The following is a 16,970-nucleotide window of genomic DNA, read 5'->3' as shown; positions in this document are numbered from 1 at the left end:
CTTAAAGTGTTGCCAGTTTGGCGGGGAAGGGGGGGTCTACCCCTCCATTCCCCTTCCTCATCCCTTCCCCATGGGCTCAGTCGGTCTTCTGTGCGCGGCTCTGCGGTTCATCCCGTGCCCCCTGCCCTCGTGCCTTAACCCTCGCGCGCTTTCAGTGAATACAGCTGGAGAACTGCAAGGCAATCCCATTGTGCGCCACTCGGGAGCCATGAACAATATATATTGTCCTGCTAATAACAGGGTTAATAATAGATCTGTGAGAATTTCCAAAAGGATTTGATCTAATTCTAAATTAATAACAGATTTGTTTAAAAAAAATAACATTTAGGAGATGATTTTGTTTCCAAATAATGTAAAATGTGCGAGAAAAAAGGCCCTTCTTGAACATGGGGTGAGACCTTGTTACTAATTTGTAAAAAAAAAAGACACTGCTATGCAGCGTCTTAGACCGTTGTGCCTCTCAGGCACTGTATAACAAGAGCGATCGGGAGTTGCCTACAGTAAGACCAAAATAATCCTAACAAAATAAAATAATTGGTCCTTCTGTAGCTCAGTTGGTAGAGCATGGCGCTTGTAACGCCAGGGTAGTGGGTTCGATCCCCGGGACCACCCATATGTAGAATGTATGCACACATGACTGTAAGTCGCTTTGGATAAAAGCGTCTGCTAAATGGCATATATATATATAAAAAACAGTGTAAAAGTTTAAGTAAGTAATACTGAAGTTGTGCACAATTATCAGTTTCTATTTAGGTTTATGTCGCCCATTCATTGTCAGTTAGGACACACAGTAGAACCCAAAAGCACTGACTTATGCTAACTCCCCCTTGCGCTGGTCTGGTGGAATGAAGTGGTGATACAGGGTACCATACTAAACCACAAATTACCTCTAAGTCCCACAGGGTAAGCTCTCAATTTTTAAAAGGAGGAACCACTATGTTTCAGGAGTTTCAGGCTGCTTACCAATCTCTCCCAAAATACATCCAGGAGGATCCTCTTGATGAGGCTGTCTATATCGGCAGACTGTGATATTGCCATTTCTTGGAGACTCCTTCCCCTCCAGGAGACATGTCAAACATTGATGACAACACCAACCCAACGGGTGTTGCTGGGTAGCTTCAATGTGGTGCTCTTATTCTTCTAATTTTGCTAGGTGAGGTAGATTGTTGCTATTACTTGATGACTTATCAAACCATTTCCTTGGCTCTCTTGTAGTGTAACCATTGCTTTCAGTGCCATGATGTCCTTGAGGAACAGATTCAATGCATGAGCAGCACAGCCAATGAGTGTAATGTGAGGGTTGGCCTCCACTTTAGACCAAGCAGCCTTCATATTCGCAGCATTGTCTGTCACCAATGCAAATATCTTCTGTGGTCCAAGGTCATTGATGACTGACTACCTTCAGCTAATCTGCAATGTAAAGACTGGTGTGTAGAATACTGGTTGAGGGGTGGAGATTACGTAGTTAATTATCTCTTGCCCACAAATATTTGAGCACTCATCAGAGATGATTGCAATACAGTCTGCTTTCTCTATGATTTGCTTGACCTTCACTTGAACTCTGTTGAACTCTGCATCCAGCAAATGAGTAAAGTATGTCTGGTTGAAGGGGTGTAAGCTGGATGAAGAACATTCAGAAATCTCTTCCAATACACATTGGCTGTGAGCATCAGAGGTGAACCAGTTGCATACACAGCTCGAGCAAGACATTCATCAAAATTTCTGATGCTAGGAGGATCATGAGCTGTTGCTATCGTTAAGGTGTCAGATTTATCATTTTCACCTTGAATAGAACTAGATGGACTTTGTCAGAGGTTGCTTGTTGTGAGCGCTGAGTGAACTTTTTGCACTTGGCCAGATGATTCTGCATCTTTGTGTAGTAGTGTGGGCTCAATAGCATCTCATTAGCGTGCCAGATCTTGAGAAATCAGCTGTACGTGTGATGGACTGTGCATGCAGATGGTCGCAATTCCATTGAATTGGGGATAGTTTAACCAAAATATAAGACCTAGAATTGCCTTGTGTATCCCACAAATAGGTTCAAATAGGTTCTAAACTAACTTTTTTGGTGAATTTAAGCAAATTCCAGGGCTTTATTTCCCATGGAAGGTTTCCAACCCTTTGCAACCCTAGTAGTGAACATTAATCCTTAAATGCCTATAAACTAGTAATGCCTTTATGTAATTTGAAATGGCTCCTGCTTGCTTGTTGAGCATTAGAAATGCATGCACCAAAAATCCTGATTTCTGAGGACCACCCTTACTAGTGATGCACCAATTTCCTTTCACATGCAAATTCAGAACACACAACATTCTATAATAGAACTGTGTTATTTGACATGAATATTTTTTGACACGCAAAGACACAAAACGGCATTCCATAGTATGTCGTGTTGATCCGGCGCCGACAGAGATGGCCGCCTCGCTTCGCGTTCCTAGGAAACTATGCAGTTTTTAGTTTTTTTTACGTGTTATTTCTTACATTAGTACCCCAGGTCATCTTAGGTTTCATTACATACAGTCGAGAAGAACTACTGAATATAAGATCAGCGTCAACTCACCATCAGTACGACCAAGAATTAGATTTTTGCGACGCGGATCCTGTGTTCTGCCTTTCAAACAGGACAACGGAATGGATCTCATGCGGCGACCCAAAAAAACGACTCCGTAAAAAAGAGGGAAACGAGGCGGTCTTCTGGTCAGACTCCGGAGACGGGCACATCGTGCACCACTCCCTAGCATTCTTCTCGCCAATGTCCAGTCTCTTGACAACAAGGTTGATGAAATCCGAGCAAGGGTAGCATTCCAGAGGGACATCAGAGACTGTAACGCTATCGGAGGCGGTGCAGCCAGCGGGTTTCTCCACGCATCGCACCGACAGAAACAAACATATTTCTGGTAAGAAGAGGGGCGGGGGCGTATGCCTTATGGCTAACGAGACATGGTGTGATGAAAGAAACATACAGAAACATACAGGAACTCAAATCATTCTGTTCACCATTCTGTTCCTCACAATCAAATGTCGACCGCATTATCTACCAAGATAATTCTCTTCGATTATAATCACAGCCGTATATATTCCCCCCCAAGCAGACACATCGATGGCTCTGAACGAACTTTATTTGACTCTTTGCAAACTGGAATCCAGTTATCCGGAGGCTGCATTCATTGTAGCTGGGGATTTTAACAAGGCTAATCTGAAATCAAGACTCCCTAAATTTTATCAGCATATCGATTGCGCAACCAGGGGTGGAAAAACCTTGGATCATTGTTACTCTAACTTCCGCGATGCATATAAGGCCCTGCCCCGCCCTCCTTTCGGAAAAGCTGACCACGACTCCATTTTGTTGATCCCTGCCTACAGACAGCAACTAAAACAAGAAGCTCCCACGCTGAGGTCTGTCCAACGCTGGCCTGACCAAGCTGACTCCACACTCCACAAGACTGCTTCCATCACGTGGACTGGGATCTGTTTCGTATTGCGTCAGATAACAACATTGACGAATACGCTGATTTCGGTGTGCGAGTTCATTAGAACGTGCGTTGAAGATGTCGTTCCCATAGCAACGATTAAAACATTCCCTAACCAGAAACCGTGGATTAATGGCAGCATTCGCGTGAAACTGAAAGCGCGAACCACTGCTTTTAATCAGGGCAAGGTGACCGGTAACATGACCGAATACAAACAGTGCAGCTATTCCCTCCGCAAGGCTATCAAACAAGCTAAGCGTCAGTATAGAGACAAAGTAGAATCTCAATTCAACGGCTCAGACACAAGAGGTATGTGGCAGGGTCTACAGTCAATCACGGACTACAAGGAGAAAACCAGCCCAGTCACGGACCAGGATGTCTTGCTCCCAGGCAGACGAAATAACTTTTTTGCCCGCTTTGAGGACAATACAGTGCCACTGACACGGCCTGCAACGAAAACATGCGGACTCTCCTTCACTGCAGCCGAGGTGAGTAAGACATTTAAACGTGTTAACCCTTGCAAGGCTGCAGGCCCAGACGGCATCCCCAGCCGCACCCTCAGAGCATGCGCAGACCAGCTGGCCGGTGTGTTTACGGACATATTCAATCAATCCCTATACCAGTCTGCTGTTCCCACATGCTTCAAGAGGGCCACCATTGTTCCTGTTCCCAAGAAAGCTAAGGTAACTGAGCTAAACGACTACTGCCCTGTAGCACTCACTTCCGTCATCATGAAGTGCTTTGAGAGACTAGTCAAGGACCATATCACCTCCACCCTACCTGACACCCTAGACCCATTCCAATTTGCTTACCGCCCAAATAGGTCCACAGACGATGCAATCTCAACCACACTGCACACTGCCCTAACCCATCTGGACAAGAGGAATACCTATGTGAGAATGCTGTTCATCGACTACAGCTCGGCATTCAACACCATAGTACCCTCCAAGCTCGTCATCAAGCTCGAGGCCCTGTGCAACTGGGTACTGGACTTCCTGACGGGCCGCCCCCAGGTGGTGAGGGTAGGCAACAACATCTCCTCCCCGCTGATCCTCAACACTGGGGCCCCACAAGGGTGCGTTCTGAGCCCTCTCCTGTACTCCCTGTTCACCCACGACTGCGTGGCCACGCACGCCTCCAACTCAATCATCAAGTTTGCGGACGACACAACAGTGGTAGGCTTGATTACCAACAACGACGAGACAGCCTACAGGGAGGAGGTGAGGGCCCTCGGAGAGTGGTGTCAGGAAAATAACCTCACACTCAACGTCAACAAAACTAAGGAGATGATTGTGGACTTCAGGAAACAGCAGAGGGAACACCCCCCTATCCACATCGATGGAACAGTAGTGGAGAGGGTAGTAAGTTTTAAGTTCCTCGGCATACACATCACAGACAAACTGAATTGGTCCACCCACACAGACAGCATCGTGAAGAAGGCGCAGCAGCACCTCTTCAACCTCAGGAGGCTGAAGAAATTTGGTTTGTCACCAAAAGCACTCACAAACTTCTACAGATGCACAATCGAGAGCATCCTGGCGGGCTGTATCACCGCCTGGTACGGCAACTGCTCTGCCCACAACCGTAAGGCTCTCCAGAGGGTAGTGAGGTCTGCACAACACATCACCGGGGGCAAACTACCTGCCCTCCAGGACACCTACACCACCCGATGTTACAGGAAGGCCATAAAGATCATCAAGGACAACAACCACCCGAGCCACTGCCTGTTCACCCCGCTATCATCCAGAAGGCGAGGTCAGTGCAGGTGCATCAAAGCTGGGACCGAGAGACTGAAAAACAGCTTCTATCTCAAGGCCATCAGACTGTTAAACAGCCACCACTAACATTGAGTGGCTGCTGCCAACACACTGACTCAACTCCAGCCGCTTTAATAATGGGAATTGATGGGAAATTATGTAAAATATATCACTAGCCACTTTAAACAATGCTACCTAATATAATGTTTACATACCCTACATTATTCATCTCATATGTATACGTATATACTGTACTCTATATCATCTACTGCATCTTTATGTAATACATGTATCACTAGCCACTTTAACTATGCCACTTTCTTTACATACTCATCTCATATGTATATACTGTACTCGATACCATCTACTGTATCTTGCCTATGCCGCTCTGTACCATCACTCATTCATATATCTTTATGTACATATTCTTTATCCCTCTACACTTGTGTGTATAAGACAGTAGTTTTGGAATTGTTAGTTAGATTACTTGTTGGTTATTACTGCATTGTCGGAACTAGAAGCACAAGCATTTCGCTACACTCGCATTAACATCTGCTAACCATGTGTATGTGACATATACAATTTGATTTGAATATTTGCATACATGTTTGTCCTGAAATCCATTGTTTCAACAATATTTTATATGCATGTTTATAACATGTTATTTTATGTACAACATCTAACAAAGAATACAAATTCATTGCAGTTCACTGAATAAATTGTATTTCCTTTCATTCAAATTGCAATTCTGTATCCTGTTACCAACTTTAATTCAAATTGCCTCATATTCAAATTCTGGAATATCAAATCAATTTTGAATTGACCCGAAACCTGGTTGCTATACAATGGTGGAGGTTGAGGCGAGTGACCCATTCACAATTTAAAGTCCCTCCACACCCTACATTAAACAGTCTCTCCAGGATTCCAAGATAGCATACATAGTACAACGCAAAAATCAACCAATCCATGCATATTACGCGAGAGCTCACAATTGACCCATCACTGCACTTTACTGCATTAATAAAGGGTCCAAAACAAATGTGGTTTCGCAATTTCGACCACTTACCTCAAACTGCCCAATCAAACCATACTTTCTTCCCCCGTCTGCGTGTTAAAATGTCAGTCATCAACCATCAGTTTATGACAGACAGAACAATGAACAGGAATCTCATTTACCAACAAAAATCACAGCTAAAGACCGTGCAAAACTATTTCCAAATATTTGACATGAAAGTGGGGGCAAATTGTAATGCACTCCATGCAACGTTGTGCTGGAACACAAGGTCACTTCGAAACAGCAAAGCATGTGAAAAGAATGTCCAAACAAGTCATCACAGCAGCGGCAGATCACCATGACCAAAGCAACAGCATGGGAATCTGTGGTAGTGATGTGCAGTTCGCGAATGATTCGTTATTTTAAAAAAAATACTTTTTAGTGACTCGAGAATCATCATTCTTTTTTTTATTTTACTGCTGGCCGCAATGAATCGCAAATAATGATTGATTCACGAGCCTCTGGCTCAGCGTACGCAGACCAACAACGGTGCCCGCTATAAAATAGATCATTCTGCAGGTACCATAGAGACGTATTTGACTTAAAATCCTACTAGGGCTGAGCACATGTGAAATGAACATGGTCCAAAAAAATGGCTGCCGTGTAACGTTGAATTGGTTGCCACTGAAGGTTGAAGACTAGCAAGTGTAAAGGTGGGTGACTTCAATCACCAATATTACATTACGTTATTAAAAGTGATGATGCAGCCCCCTGCCAACAAACGGTTAGTGTTTTTATTGAAGACTGGTGACACCAGCTTTGTATATTGCTGCAAAGTCCTTAGGGCTCCAGCTAAGATAACCTCTAGTCTAGGGGAAACACTGCTAGAGCTCTTGGACTCTGAGGAGACTGTCTGCAGAGTTGAACAGCTGTTGGATGGGCAAATCATACATGTAGTTTAAGCAGGCCAGGTGCATGTGTGTGTGTTAAAGCATTCTGGACAGTTTAGGGTGGAAACACTGCTGGGCATACACACACACACACACACACACGTTACTAACACAGATTCCCCTTTCAGAGGAGAACCAGATGTGCAATACATTGAAGTAGGGCGATGGTGTGTGTAATACTGATGTTATACTGAAATGTCAAATGTGTGTTAATGTTTATACATATATATGTAAGCTATTTTGGTAGCATTGCCTTTAAATTGTTTAACTTGGGTCAAAAGTTTTGGGTAGCCTTCCACAAGCTTCCCACAATAAGTTGGGTGAATTTTGGCCTATTCCTCCTGACAGAGCTGGTGCAACTGAGTCAGGTTTGTAAGGCCTCCTTGCTCACACACGCTTTTTTAGTTCTGCCGACAAATGTTCTATGGGATTGAGGTCAGGGCTTTGTGATGGCCACTCCAATACCTTGACTTGTTGTCCATAAGCCATTTTACCACAACTTCAACAGTATGCTTAGGGTCATTGTCCATTTGGAAGACCCATTTGCAACCAAGCTTTAACTTCCTGACTAATGTCTTGAGATGTTGCTTCAATATACCCACATAATTTTCTTTCCTCATGAAGCCATCTATTTTGTGAAGTGCACCAGTCCCTCCTGCAGCAAAGCACCCCCATGCTTTATGTTTGGGATGGTGTTCTGCGGCTTTCAAGCCTCCCCCTTTTTCCTCCGAACATAACGATGGTCATTACGGCCAAACAGTTCTATTTTTGTTTCATCAGACTAGAGGACATTTCTCCAAAAAGTATGACCTTTGTCCTCATGTGCAGTTGCAAACCATAGTCTGGCTTTTTTGGAGCAGTGGCTTCTTCCTTGCTGAGTGGCCTTTCAGGTTATGTCGATACAGGACTCGTTTTACTGTGGATATATATATTTGTAGCCGTTTCCTCCCGCATCTTCACAAGGTCCTTTGATGTTGTTCTGGGATTGATTTGCACTTTTCACACCAATGTACGTTCATCTCCAGGAGACAAAACGCGTCTACTTCCTGAGCGTTATGACGGCTGCGTGGTCCCATGGTGTTTATACTTGCGTACTATTGTTTGTACAGATGAACGTGGTACCTTCAGGCGTTTGGAGGTCTTGGCTGATTTCTTTTGATTTTCCCATGATGTCAAGCAAAGAGGCACTGGGCTTGAAGGTAGGCCTTGAAATACATCCACAGGTACACCTCCAATTGACTCATGTAAATTTGCCTATCAGAAGCTTCTAAAGCAATGACATCATTTTCTGGAATTTTCAAAGCTGTTTAAAGGCACAGTCAACTTCGTGTAATGTAAACTTCTGACCCAGTGGAATTGTGATACAGTGAATTATAAGTGAAATAATCTGTTTGTAAACAATTGTTGGAAAATTACTTGTCATGCACAAAGTAGATGTCCTAACCGACTTGTCAAAACTATAGTTTGTTAACAAGACATTTGTGGAGTGGTTGAAAAACGAGTTTTAATGACTCCAAACAAAGTGTATGTAAACTTCCGACTTCAACTGTACACAACTGTACACAACTGTGTGCAATTGTTTACATAGTATGTGTCCAGCTAATTTCTTTGAAAGTTAAATGCCTGATTTGAAGTAGGAGCAAAAATACTGTACGTGCCCACATAATGTGTGTGTGTGTGTGGTTGCAGTAGTCTTTCGAAGTAACCAGGTCATTCACCTAAAACCACAGGCCCTAGCAAAAACACTCTGCATAAAGCAATACTAATTAATATAGAAGGGTAAAAAATGTTGCTGCAATCAAAAATACAACAAAATGTTGCTGCAATCAATTGGCTACCAACCCACAACCGGTGGTTGTTGTATTCTTTATTTGAGTTCAATGATACTATTATAATAGCACTTAACAATGTTAAAATGTATATTTTGGATGTGGGATGGGATGTTACTGTGGGGGCAGGGTAAATTCAACAGGGGGACGATGTTACTGTAGGGGGAGGGAGGGGGAAATTCGACAATACTGTGAACATATTATGCTTACCTTGAACTGAAAGGGATGTATCTCGTTGAGTGAGTGTCTCCTTAGCTTCTTGGTTAGAGTCTTCAACATCCTGAAATTTTACGAATATGTTTTTTTGTTGCTAAATGTACACTGGTGTGAAGCCATGCGACAACTACAGTGCATTCATTGCGAATGTACAGCAGTTTACACATCAGTCGCACACGTTTACACATGAACGCACACACCACACACACACACACACAAAGGTGGCACGCTCAACTTCTGTTGACGAGAAGAATCAGCCCCGATATCAGGTTGAAGATAAACTCTGTGCAGGTCCAAATCTTGACATGATAGCGACCAAATCCGTTATTTGTGACAGGCTGGATTAGGACGAATTTGAACTAAAACCGAATTATTGTGCGTTTATTTAGCTTGGTAGCGACGTAGCCAGTCCTGGTAGCTGGTTTCCCAGGTCCCAAATGAATACATCATAGTCGTTTCGACTTTCTCCTCCTCTGCTTTGCAAAAATAATTGTAGGAACAGCGCGCAAACTATGTAGGTTACTTTTACTGAACTTGCTCACATTTAGACACGCACACAGCACTCATTCTCACAGACATACACACAGCCGAATGTAGGCTACATGGCACGCTAGTTTACAACAGACATACTACTTCTCTCCGTTATGGATCCGTCTTTTTCATTGGCTTCTCCACCGAATGATGTCGTTTTTTTTCTGTCGAGGGAGGGGTGACTGTCTATTTCTTAAAGCCATATCTTGTTTTCATGGAACGATAAGCCTTATGTTTATACACTGCCTAAGTCTGTAATGTATTTCAGCCCATTTTCATCTATTGGAGGAACAAGAGGGTTACATAGATTTGGGAACTGTCATTAGGATGATGTGTGTCAAGTTTCGAATTTGAACTATAAAATAGCCTACTTCGTTTAAATACAAAATAATATAATATATTAGAATAGAATTAAAAATAATGCAATTCAAATAGTATAGAATATCACTTTATTTATTCATTATACAGTGACAATGGAAAAATAATAGCTTAAAATAAACAGTTTAAAGAAAAGGGGCACTCCAAAAAGTTATCCATGACCGCAAAATATGAACAATGCATCATTACAAACTTATATTGTGAGTTATGATAGGGTAATACCGTTTTAATAAGCCCATGTGGCATTTATAAGTTAGTTTCTTCAGGAATCGATGGGTATATCATAAATTGAATGACCATTGTATAGCACAAAATCTTCCATAATGTGCCTTTACTGTAAGTGAGTGAGTGCATCCACGGGAGGGAAAGAAGAAAGGGAGGGGGACAGTTATGTATATGTCACTTATAATAGTCTTCATATTATTACTTTAATTTTGAGTTGCTTCTGGTCGGTTCAGTGACGTGTTAGCTTTGACAGCATTGGATTTGTTTCTTGTCATCCGAATAAAGACAATTGGACTGAAAGTAAAGAGAGATTGAGATGTGGGTAAGAAAGAAGAGAGAGAGAGAGAGAGAGAGAGAGAGAGAGAGAGAGAGAGAGGGGGGGGAGAAAGAGGAGGATAGAGAGAGTCTGGTATAATTGGCGAGAGTAGAGAGATTCTATTTCAATGACATCATCATCTCCCTTACAAAAAAACCATACTGTCTTCACATGTTGAGCTTAAATTTCATAATCTATACAGCTAAAAACAACATTGCGATGTCAAAACAAGTTGACTTTGAGGTTAAAGAAAGTGTAGTGGGTACTAAGCTAACATATGGATTTGTTTTACATGGTCATACCATGGATTATTTAGCTACCTTATTTGGTTTTGAAGTGTCTGTCCTATATCTAGGCCATGTAAGAAAGCTCAAGAAATATTTTTTTTTTTTTTACATATTTAACCCCTTCTTTTTGTTGGCACCAACCTACCTCCAATCAATCAATCAAATGTATTTATAAATCCCTTCTTACATGAGCTGATGTCACAAAGTGCTGTACAGAAACCCAGCCTAAAACCCCAAACAGCAAGCAATGCAAGAGTAGAAGCAAGGTGGCAAGGAAAATCTCCATAGAAAGGCCAGAACCTAGGAAGAAACCTAGAGAGGAACCAGGCTATGAGGGGTGGCCAGTCCTCTTCTGGCTGTGCCAGGTGGAGAATATAACAGAACAAGGCCAAGATGTTCAAATTATCATAGATGACCAGCAGGGTAAAATAATAATAATCACAGTGGTTGTCGAGGGTGCAACAGGTCAGCACCTCAGGAGTAAATGTCAGCTGGCTTTTCATAGCCAATCATTCAGAGTATCTCTACCACTCCTGCTGTCTTGAGAGACTTGAAAACAGCAGGTCTGGGACAGGTAGCACGTCCGGTGGACAGGTCAGGGTTTCATAGCCGCAGGCAGAACAGTTGAAACTGGAGCAGCAGCGCAGCCAGGTGGACTGGGGACAGCATGGAGTCATCAGGCCAAGTAGTCCTGAGGCATGGTCCTAGGGCTCAGGTCCTCTGAGAGTGAAAGAGAAAGAAAGTGAAAAAGAGAAAGAGAGAGAATTACAGAGAGCATACTTAAATTCACATAGGACACTGGATAAGACAAGAGAAATACTCCAGATATAACAGACTGACCCTAGCCCCCCGACACAAACTACTGCAGCATATATACTGGAGGCTTGGACAGGAGGGGTTGGGAGACACTGTTGCCCCATCCGACGATACCCCGAGACATGGCCAAACAGGCAGGCTATAACCCCACCCACTTTGCTAAAGCACAACCCCCACACCACTAGAGGGATATCTTCAAACACCAACTTTCCATCCTGAGACAAGGCAGAGTATAGCCCACAAAGATCTCCGCCACGGCACAACCCAAGGGGGGCGCCAACCCGGACAGGAAGATCACGTCAGTGACTCAACCCACTCAAGTGACGCACCCCTCCTAGGGACGGCATTGGAAGAGCATCACTAAGCCAGTGACTCAGCCCCTGTAATAGGGTTAGAGGCAGAGAATCCCAGTGGAGAGAGGGGAACCGGCCAGGCAGAGACAGCAAGTGCGGTTCGTCACTCCAGTGCCTTTCATGATCACATTTTTTGGTTCTAGTCAAGATTCCAGCAGTCGTGTTTAGCACTAACTGAAGTTTATTTAGTGCTTTATCCGGGTAGCCGGAAAGTAGAGCATTGCAGTAGTCTAACCTAGAAGTGACAAAAGCATGGATACATTTTTCTGCATCATTTTTGGAGAGAAAGTTTCTGATTTTTGCAATATTACGTAGATGGAAAAAAGCTGTCCTTGAAACAGTCTTGATATATTAGTCAAAGAGAGATCAGGGTCCAGAGTAACGCTGATGTCCTTCACTGTTTTTTTTAGATGACTGTACAACCATCAAGATTCATTGTCAGATTCAACAGAGATCACTTTGTATTTTGGGACCTAAAACAAGCAACTCTGTTTTGTCCGAGTCTAAAAGTGCAATTTTTGGGCTTCGCCATGTTTCATCGAAATGTACAGCTGTGTGTCATCCGCATAGCAGTGCAAGTTTACTTCTTATGGCTACAATCCTGTTAACGGGAGCGATATGACAACAGCCAGTCAAAGTGTAGTGCGCCATTTTCAAAACATCAAAAATCTCATAATTAACATTCCTCAAACATACATGTATCTCATAACATTTTAATGCTATTCTCGATGTTAATCCCACCACAGTGTCCGATTTCAAATATGCTTTACAGCAAAAGCACCACAAACGATTATGTTAGGTCACCACACAGCCACAGAAAAACAGAGCCATTTTTTTCCCCAGCCAAAGAGAGGAGTTTCAAAAAGCAGAAGTAGAGATAAAATTAATCACTAACCTTTGAGGATCTTCATCAGATGACACTAATAGGACTTCATGTTACACAATACATGTATGTTTTGTTTGATAAAGTTCATATTTATCAAAATATGAGTTTACATTGGCACGTTACATTCACTAGTTCCAAAAACATCCAGTGATTTTGCAAAGCCACATCATTCAACAGAAATACTCATCATAAATGTAATGATAATACAAGTTATACATATGGAATTATAGATATACCTCTCCTTAATGCAACCGCTGTGTCTGATTTCCAAAAAACTTTACGGAATAAGCCAGCCATGCAATAATCTGAGACGGCACTCAGAAACATTTGTCACAAATTACATGATAAATATTCCCTTACCTTTGATGATCTACATCAGAAAGCACTCCAGGAATCCCAGATCCACAATAAATGTTTTTTATTTTTTTCGAAAATGTCCGTTATTTATGTCCAAATACCTTCTTTTGTTAGCACTTTTGGTATACATATTCAAACGCTCATTCTGGTCAGCGTTATATTACAGGTCGAAGAAACATTTCAAACTAAGTACAGAATCAATCATTAGGATGTTTTTAACATATAGCTTCAATAAAGTTCCAACTGGAGTACACCTTCTTGTCTTCGTGAGCAATGGAACGCAAGTGACTACCATGAGGAATAAGCATGATCAGAAAATGTCTGACTGCCAGACACCTGGCTGTATCTGCTATCATTCACTCCCACAACACCATAGAAGTCTCATTATACTTTCTATTGTTGGTTGACATCTAGTGGAACCCATAGGCAGTGCAACATCATTAATATCTCAAGGGGATTTCATTGGGGACTCTGGTGAAAGCCCAGATATCTCACTTCCTGTTTCGATTTCTCCTCATGATTTTGCTTGTCATATGAGTTCTGTTACTCACAGACATCATTCAAACAGTTTTAGAAACTTTAGAGTGTTTTCTATCCAATACTAATAATAATATGCATATATTAGCAACTGAGACTGAGGAGCAGGCCGTTTTTTTAGGCACCGTATTCATCCAAGCTACTCAATACTGCCCCCTCAGCCATAAGAAGTTAACATTATGTTCCCGAATTACATCACCAAGAGGTAAAATATACAGTGAAAACAACAGTGGTCCTAAAATGGAACCTTGAGGAATACCGAAATGTATAGTTGATTTGTCAGAGGACAAACCATTCACAGAGACAAACTGATATCTTTCCGACAAATAAGATCTAAACCAGGCCAGAACTTGTCCGTGTAGTCCAATTTGGGTTTCCTATCTCTCCAAAAGAATGTGGAGAATGATGGTATCAAAAGCAGCACTAAGGTCTAGGAGCACGAGGACAGATGCAGAGCCTCAGTCTGACGCCATTAAAAGGTAATTTAACACCTTCACAAGTGCAGTCCCAGTGCTATGATGGGGTCTAAATCCAAACTGGAGCGTTTCATATACATTGTTTGCCTTCAGGAAGGCAGTGAGTTGCTGCGCAACAGATTTTTCAAAAATAATTGAGGGGAATGGGAGATTCGATATAGGCCGATAGTTTTTATATTTTCTGGGTCAAGGTTTGGCTTTTTCAAGAGAGGCTTTATTACTGCCACTTTTAGTGAGTTTTGTACACATCCGGTGGATAGAGAGCCGTTCAACATAGGAGGGGCAAGAACAGGAAGTAGCTCTATTTTAGTAGTTTAGTTGCAATAGGGTCCAGTTTGCAGCTTGAAGGTTTAGAGGCCATGATTATTTTCCTCTATTGTGTCAAGAGATATAATGCTAAAGACCTAGAGTGTCTCCCTTGATCCTAGGTCCTGGCAGAGTTGTGCAGACTCAAGACAACTGAGTTTTGGAGGAATACGCAGATTTAAAGAGGAGTCCGTAATTTGCTTTCTAATGATCGTGATCTTTTCCTCAAAGAAGTTAATGAATTTATCTATGCTGAAGTGAAAGCCATCCTCTCTTGGGGAATGATGCTTTTTAGTTAGCTTTGCGAAAGTATCAAAAAGACATGTTGGACTCTTCTTATTTTCCTCAATTAAGTTGGAAAAATAGAATGATCGAGTAGCAGTGAGGGCTCTTCAATACTGCATGGTACTGTCTTTCAAAGCTCGTCGGAAGACTTCCAGTTTGGTGTGGTGCCATTTCCGTTCCAATTTCCTGGAAGCTTGCTTCAGAGCTTTGGTATTTTCTGTATACCAGGGAGCTAGTTTCTTATGAGAAATGTTTTTTTGTTTGTTTTTAAGGGTGTGACTGTATCTAGGGTATTGCAAAAGGTTAAATTGAGTTCCTCAGTTAGGTGGTTAACTGACTTTTGTACTCTGACGTCCTTGGGTAGGCGGAGGGAGTCTGGAAGGGCATCTAGGAGTCTTTGGGTTGTCAGAGAATTTATTGCACGACTTTCGATGATCCTTGGTTGGGGTCTGAGCAGATTATTTGTTGCGATTGCAAATGTAATAAAATGGTGGTCCAATTAAGAACAACATTTATTCTACGGGACAAAAGTATGACTGTGGCAGTGAATAGGTCCGGAGACATGTTGGACAAAACCCACTGAGTCGATGATGGCTCCAAAAGCCTTTTGGAGTGGGTCTGTGGATTTTTCCATGTGAATATTAAAGTCACAAAAAATTGAATATTTTCTGCCATGACTACAAGGTCCAATAGGAATTCAGGGAGCTCAGTGAGGAACGCTGTATATTTCCCAGGAGGCCTGTAAACAGTAGGCTGCATAGATTTCATGACTAGAAGCTCAAACTGACTTACCTAGGCAAGTCAGTTAACAAATTCTTATTTTCAATGACGGCCTAGGAACAGTGGGTTAACTGCCTGTTCAGGGGCAGAACGACAGATTTGTACCTTGTCAGCTTGGGGGTTTGAACTTGCAACCTTCCGGTTACTAGTCCAACATTCTAAACACTAGGCTACCCTGCCCTGGAAATGGTTGTGTGGTCCATACTTATGGTCCATACTTGTGTTCCAAACTTCCATTTGTTTGTGTGGGTTACCTTCAGAAGTGTCCCCTTGACAGAGAGTCTCCCATTTCCATAGAGTGCTCATATTAGTTTTGTAGCCTAAACCGTTCAGTCTTCTCACAAATAAATCGGTCTTCTCACAAAAATCCAATGCATCTGCCTTTGTCATCCTTCTGCATCTGCAGTGGTAGGTGGCCAAGCTACAGGGTTGTTTGTCAGACCATTAGACATTCCAAAAACGTCTGTAGAGAAGACAGATTGAGATGACCGATTTTTGGGATGTCTCATGGTCTGACAAACAACGGTGAAACTTGTGTACAAAAAGCACTTGTCTGCTTACATGTGAAAAATTCAAGTGAAATCGTCACATGTCCGAAAACCATGTCTGACTCGTGAAAATGTTATAATAAATGATCACATGATTTCTCCGACAAAATCTGTGTTTGTGCATTTGCATGCTTCTGATGGGTGTGCATGCATGTGTGGGTGTGCTGCCGTATGTGTGTACGTGTGTCATGCGCATGGATATGTGTGTGTGCGTGCGTGCATGCATGCGTGTGTCACGGGTATATTCTTTATGAAGCAGCACACTGGCTGCCATTGGCCTTTTCCATTGTCATTCTGACACAAGCTCACACAACCCAGTTCCAAGGTAAATGTTAGCAATGGTTTGCAACTGCTACCACAAGACACACCATTTATTTTTAAATGTAACCTTTATTTAACTAGGCAAGTCAGTTAAGAACAAATTATTATTTACAATGACGGCCTACCCCGTTCAAACCCGGACGCCATTGGGCGAATTGTGCTCCGCCCTATGGGACTCCCAATCACAGTCGGATGTGATTCAGCCTGGATTCAAACCAGGGACTGTAGTGATGCCTCTTGCACTGAGATGCAGTGCCTTAGACCACTGAATCAATTCATTTTGAGTAATTTCAGTAAAGGATTAAAGTCAGCACTTCCATATCTCAAAATACTCTTTATTCACTTATTCCAC

The 16,970-nt window shown here is 42.4% G+C and overlaps 1 protein-coding gene across 4 annotated transcripts in view; it reads right to left on the bottom strand.

Moving 5' to 3' along the window:
- The window catches only part of LOC118362883 (uncharacterized), a 41,555-nt gene extending 31,652 nt beyond the window's left edge, over positions 1 to 9,903 (bottom strand). For 2 of the 4 annotated variants that reach the window (XM_035743590.1, XM_035743593.2), the window contains exon 1: positions 9,211 to 9,839. In XM_035743590.1, the coding sequence (XP_035599483.1) occupies positions 9,211 to 9,279 (69 nt within the window). In that variant the 5' untranslated portion in view covers positions 9,280 to 9,839. The other 2 variants (XM_035743592.1, XM_035743591.1) reach the window with 2 other exon arrangements.
- Between the last annotated feature and the right edge of the window lie 7,067 nt (positions 9,904 to 16,970).

This window comes from Oncorhynchus keta, chromosome 29, assembly GCF_023373465.1.
Source record: "Oncorhynchus keta strain PuntledgeMale-10-30-2019 chromosome 29, Oket_V2, whole genome shotgun sequence".
NCBI lineage: Eukaryota > Metazoa > Chordata > Actinopteri > Salmoniformes > Salmonidae > Oncorhynchus > Oncorhynchus keta.
Note: the sequence above shows the minus strand (reverse complement) of the source record. Positions and strands in the feature narration are given on the sequence as shown.